The 6,520-nt window shown below is 38.0% G+C and overlaps 1 protein-coding gene across 1 annotated transcript; it reads left to right on the top strand.

The window, feature by feature from the left end:
- The first annotated feature begins 1,200 nt into the window (after nucleotides 1–1,200).
- Nucleotides 1,201–5,205, top strand: IFNG (interferon gamma). The gene is made up of 4 exons (XM_026052795.1): nucleotides 1,201–1,323; nucleotides 3,044–3,112; nucleotides 3,482–3,661; nucleotides 5,054–5,205. Exons 1-4 carry the CDS (start codon nucleotides 1,201–1,203, stop codon nucleotides 5,177–5,179), a joined length of 498 nt encoding a protein of 165 aa, XP_025908580.1. The 3' UTR covers nucleotides 5,180–5,205.
- The last annotated feature ends 1,315 nt before the right edge of the window (nucleotides 5,206–6,520 follow it).

The raw sequence follows: 6,520 nt of genomic DNA, 5'->3' as shown, positions 1-6,520 counted from the left end.
TTTCTTTCTTTCTTTCTTTCTTTCTTTCTTTCTTTCTTTCTTTCTTTCTTTCTTTCTTTCTTTCTTTCTTTCTTTCTTTCTTTCTTTCTTTCTTTTCTTCTAGGTTCTTCCTCTTCTTTCCCTGTGGAGCCTCTTACCTACCCATTCATGTGCTAAAACCTAAAATTACTTTGATCTCTTCAAAAGACACTTTGTAGTGAGCTCTTTTCCTATAATATCCACCAAAGAGGGTTAAATTCCTCTACAATAACATTAACCTCAACTATGCTCCATAAAGACAGTTGTAGGTATCTGCATATGCTTGGAGACCATCCTTAGTTTCTGTCTCCTTCCATTGGGCTTATTTCCATCCATGTCTTCTTGATGTCATATTCTACATCCATAGCACAAATGAACACACACATGGGGAATGTACACATGGAGGACATCAATGATTGCTGATCAGAGAACAGTATCCTCAGTATTGAACATGGCCATAGACAACTGTGCAAGAATTTACAGGGGCTAAGACTTAACAAGAGGCATCACCACATAAATTCTTATCGCTTTTCTTGAGCTGAGTTTGAATCCAGAGGTGAAGAATAAGAAAAAAACAGAAATGAATTTTAGGCTGTGAAACGAAAATAATTAGTAATTCACAAAAGGATAGCTATCTGGAGAACTTTTAAGCTTCTATGTGATTCTGAAGAACTTAGTGGTAATCTCAGCGGTTACTTCAGAAGAGTATCAGAAAGAAGTTGCACTGACCCCTTAACCACATGATATGATTTTTTTTTCAGAGGGCTTGTTAAGTGTTTGCTTGAACCACAATGAATCCTCCTTGTGTTATAATTTCCCCCTTTTCCCCAATCACTTGTAAAAGAAACTTCACAAACTGTCACGTCAATGTTACCATTCGATGAACCACTGAAAAATTTTCCAGGACCATGCTTTCAGAAAGATGCTTTCGAGGGATTCCCTCGATTAGCCAAAAACGAGGCGTTCTTATCTGACACTATCTTGTCTAAATATACATAGCCTGTGCTGACGAAATAAAAAATTTCAAGACCAAGTATAAATACCACCGACAGGCAGATGAAGTTCAGTCGTCTACTTTCTTCTAATAGAAGATTTAACTATTAGGAGCTGAAGATCACTGCCTTTAGGTCTGACATCTCCCAGAAGTTATCTGATCATTTTAACTGAACTACCATCAAGAAGATGACTTCCAAGACTTGCAGCTTGTTTGTTCTGTCTATTGTCATGATTTATTTTGGACGTTTTGGAAGTAGCTTGATCCTTGCCAATCTACAAAATGATATACAGAACCTGAAAGCTGACTTTGTAAGTATAGCCTTCTATCGCATTTCTCTTCTTCTGCTACTTATGCTTTAGATATTATCCAGACTYGAACACTGTTTGTCATAGACCTTACTGCATCAATGTTTCAGGAGGGGGTAATCATAGAACTAACCTTTCAACTCTATCAGTTTTTTAGACAATTTATTTGTTTTTTGGTATTCGCTTTCACTACCATGGTTCTCTTCTCCAGTGCTGTTAAGTAAAGTGATATTTGCATTTATTTTAGTTAATTAATAAGGCTTGTTAGTATTAATTACCATAATAACCAGAATAAAGATAGGATTTTTGATTTAACAGCTATATCTGATGATTTTCATTATTATTATCAATAATATTTAATTACAATATTTAACATTATCATAATAGTTATTGTTAATATGCTGAATTAAGGTGGTTGGTACTGCTTATACTTTAGCATCCTCCATCCATCCTGCTTTCATGCTGTGGGAATATGAAGCAGTATTTCCTCTTTTCATGCTGCATTTTGATAACTAATATTAACTCAGCTATTTTGATTTAAAAGAGTTCAGCTGAGATGAATCATAGAGATAGAGAGATCTAGTTTAGAGTTGCTTCCAATTTATAGCTTTTATTCTCAAGACAGGGCTTTGTTTGTTTCCTTTGATGCATTAAAGCAACCACAAGGTCTGCTCCTGTTTGCAGCGCTGCAGAAGYGCTGCTTCTTTAACAGTTGAAGCATAGTGTTTGAGGAAATTACCTCAGAAGCCTAGTGTGATACTTTTTTGATGTTTTCAGCCTGCTAGGAGACTTGATGTAATATTGCCATTAAATCTTGTTTGCTATTAGCATATTTTGGAGGGATTCTCTCCAGAAAAACAGCTAAGTTGGGCTAATCTTGAGAGATGGTGAAATTTTTGCACCAAAATTAAAAGCTCAGCTCCCCAGCAGGTGCTYGGCATCTTTCAGAGCTGCAAAACGGGGCTGAGCAAAGAGCTTAGTATGGGTGGCCAATCACCCACAAGGCTTCCACCAGCCTGCAAGTTTTCCCATTACACTCACATATTTAAATTACTGAGTCGACAAAAAAGGAAACAGTGACTGTTGTGTACAAAAACACACACACACACACACAGAAAAGGAAATGATTCATTTTACCTTGCCTTTGTAGGAGAATTGCACTGCTGTGTTTCTTAGAACCTGTAATGGTGTGCACCTAACGCTTAATGCAGTTAAACTTGGGCCTGGTGAGCCTCTTGATAGACCATCACTGCTATGGATCTCTGAGTCTGACCACAGCTGTAGTTTTATAGTAAACTTAATTTGTCCTTGTTTCATGTGGGATTCTACTAAGGCAGGATAAATTTGAGCCCACAGACCACGCACTGGTGCAGCTTAGATTAAAAGAAAATAGTGCAAGACCAATAATTTTCTAGTCAGTCACTCTGCCTATTAGGATTTGTTTTCAGCTGTCACTATCAAAATTTTCAAGGATCATTCTGGTGTTCAATTCTATTCAGATGAGTTATCGGTAGAGAAGGGGTACTAAAGCCTGGTACAATGTAGGCATTCAGTATGAGCTGATACTAAGATATACTCATGATATTTTCAGACGTAAAGTTTGTGATAGCTRAAAGCTAGTTGTGCAAAAACCATGATTTTGCATTCTTCAGAACTGCGTTTGCTTATTTGAAAGAGAATGCTATTTGTCTGGAGATAAATATTGTTAAATTGTCCATTGCAGAACTCAAGCCTTCCAGATGTAGCTGATGGTGGACCTATTTTTACAGAAAAATTGAAAAACTGGACAGAGGTGAGTCAGAACCGAGTATGACAAAGCATCTCAGGAGCTTTGCAAGACACTTTTGGTATGAAGCAACTCCACATCCTGGCATAATCAGCCGGTGTAGAACAAACATGAGCACAGGCAGCCTCAGTGGCTTGCAAAAGAGAAAACTTTTCCCATAAGGATCCTTCCCATAGAGATACTCCCTGATATTTTACGCCACACCATGAACTGGCTCAGAGGCACAGACAAGTCCAGGAGATGAGTTAAAGCATCTTTCACATGATCCTGTTCTAAGCTGTGCTGAAAATCCCTAGATGTTGGATTTTAGATGTTATCATTTTCCTGCTGAAGGATGCTCACAGCCCTTTCCTTTTGACTGGTTGATTTCAACAGAAAAACGAAAAAAGAATCATACTGAGCCAGATTGTTTCCATGTACTTGGAAATGCTTGAAAACACTGACAAGACCAAAGGGCATGTCAGACGCATATCTGAGGAGCTCTTCACCTTGAAAAACAGCCTTCCTGATGGTTTGAAGAAGCTGAAGGACCTCAAGGACCTGGCAAAGCTCCCGGTAAGGATCGTACCCTCTTTCTACAGTCTGCAAAACTGCATTTTCCAGTTCAGCCTTGAGTCTGACTCAAGACAGCAAGGGCACATTATCTGTTCTGGTAACCTGGCCTTGACTAAAATGAGTTCATGTGGGAAAAGGTGACGTTTCCAGCTGAACAGGCACAAGTGGGTGTGCAGCTTTGGTGTTGGGACTGGCCTCCTGGGTTTTGCTGGCACCCAGCATGGCACTGTGATGCAGGGTTGCAGCGTCTCCCCCATGTCTGCAACTGCCCTGGGACAGGGATGTGGGCAGATGGGGTGCCCACAGGCCAGTGTTTTAATTCCATTGCCCTCCACATCATCTTTACTCTGCCATAGGGATRAAAAAGTGAGACATGCATGGAGACTCACACCGCCCAGGCCAATGAGGCATGCATTTAATGGGATATGAGTCCATAAAGCAAACGCCACGGGCAGGACAGGTCCCAGTGAGCCTATACTGGGWCTTTATCTGCTATTTCATACTAATAGCCAGAAAATAATACATATTTTTTTTCAGTTTCCATTTAGTAACAGCAGTGGTTTCAAAGAAGCAAAACAGAGAAAACCTAGAATGAAGGTTGAGGTGCAGCTAAAATATATTTTTCAATTTAGTCTATCTCCATTTTTTTTTTTATCTTTTGTTTAATGGGGGTAATTATTACTGTGGAACTTGTCAAAGGTAGAAAGATTTTTCTTTTTGATGTGATGAAGATGGCTTGTAATGCCCTTCAGGCAGGCACTCTTTAAATTTCTTAATGGAGAAACATACTACTTACATGCTCCAGAGCATATTTAAAGTTAATGTTTATACTTATGTTTTTAGAAGGACTCACAAAATTACTGGTTTATGGGTTTAAATGACCTTAAAAATAAAAGTCTCCAAAGCCATTCAGCACACTTGCTGGTCTTAATCTTAAGCCAAATGTTAACCATTTAAGGCTTTTGTTATTTAAATCAGGATGAAAATTTCTCCATAAGAGACACCTGCATAACGATTTTGTGGGGAAAGGYTAATGACACAAACTGAGCCCTTCACTAACGCCTGCAGCTCCTACTCTTGCTGAGCTGGTTTCTCATGAATAACTCAGAAACTCTGGCAAAGTATCAATAATTAATGAGTAGTGCCATTTCACAGAATGTTGTTTTTCTGTGCATGATGCAGAATAACAGAAACTGGAAAAAAAAAAMCAATACTTGTGAAAAGGAAGCTCTTTCCTGTAGGAAAAAAAATAAATTGAAAACTTGTAACAACTGAAAATTGCAGATTTACATCTGTTTTAGTCTGTTAACAGCATAGCCCRTAGGATGTGAGCATTAAATAACGATGGCTTTTAACATGACCTTCATTCTGTCTGTTTCTTATTCAAAATAGATGAGTGATCTGAAAATCCAACGCAAAGCTGTGAACGAACTGTTCAGCGTCCTGCAAACACTAGTGGAGACCCCGACTTCTTCCAAGAGGAAAAGGAGCCAGTTTCAGAGGAAATGCAAATGTTAATGACATGATATGGCTTTTTGTACTGAGCTGTGGTACAAATTGCATTATCAAGCGCATTTTYGTTTTAATTTCAACCTTTTTATTGAGATCTTATATGCATTTATTTATTAATATTTAAGTATTTTAAATAATTATTTATAAGGATACAGCTATCAGAGTATTTATACTTCCTACTACTCTTTGAGAAATGACTTTGTCTTAAAATTTTGTCTATCTGTTATATATTTATTGACTGGAAAATACAGAAGAAGCCAATGTGTGCCCAGTTCCCACATGGAAATATTGAACTGACATCATACTGTCCCCATCTGGTGGTGTTGTGATAGAGGAATGTCCTRAGATCAGTCTCATCATTCACCTATTTGGCATGAAAATGCTGGCACCAATTTGGGGAAGTATCTCTACTYAGGAAAACACATTCATATTTGCTTAGCTGTAAGCATATGGAAGTCTAATTCCAGCAAATAGATGTGCTTAAAGATAAGCAAATGCTGAGGCACTTTTCTGAACTGGGATCTTGATGATTTATTGATGCTTGTTCCTATGATGCACTGATATGGCTAAGAGGCCAGACTATAGAGTAATTCAGGGAATGTGACTGACTGTAATGCACTGACTCAACCAACTCACTGATTTTTGCAAGAAGTTCTGTATTTTTTGTATTAACCATTTGATTGTGTCTGATGTCATTATATTTATTTGGATGTAGTAGTATGGAAGTTTTTATCTTGGGGACTATATTTTTGTACTGGAATATTATTTAAATCTTTGAATTTCACAATGAATGCTTTTTAAAGTGTTGATATTAAATAAAAAAGAAACATAATAAAAAAGAAAGAATGCTTGCATATTTATTTACTAGAATCTTTGTGAAAAGAAAGAGCACCTGCATTCTTCTTTTGCAGCCACAGCCAAGTGAATCCTGGAGACTTGAATGGATTTTATAGGAAACAGCTATTCTTGTTTGTACTCATCACAGAACARGATGTATTACAAGCAAAATGCTGTGGGGTTTCCAGGGCTAAGCAGGAYGGTGTGCGTTGAACTCAGATGGCCTGTCCTTTGGTATACGGGAGCAAAAGCCATCCACAGCATCTTGCTGTTCTGTTGCTTCTTAATTACATAATATAAATGGAGAGAAAGCAAATGAAAAATAGAAGAGAAGGTTGAAATATCTTCACTTTGAGCCTCCCACCATTCGGACTGAATTTGTCTTGGAATTTAGAGTCAGGACTGCCTAGGAGCACCAAGGAAAGTTCCTCACTTTGTTACTGTTCATCCCACAGTCCTCCACACCCCGTTGGAGTGGTCCAGGAAATAATAACTAAGGGCACTACTGTT

This window comes from Nothoprocta perdicaria, unplaced genomic scaffold (genome assembly GCF_003342845.1).
Source record: "Nothoprocta perdicaria isolate Ctin4 unplaced genomic scaffold, notPer1 scaffold_91, whole genome shotgun sequence".
Classification (NCBI taxonomy): Eukaryota; Metazoa; Chordata; class Aves; order Tinamiformes; family Tinamidae; genus Nothoprocta; species Nothoprocta perdicaria.
Note: the sequence above shows the minus strand (reverse complement) of the source record. Positions and strands in the feature narration are given on the sequence as shown.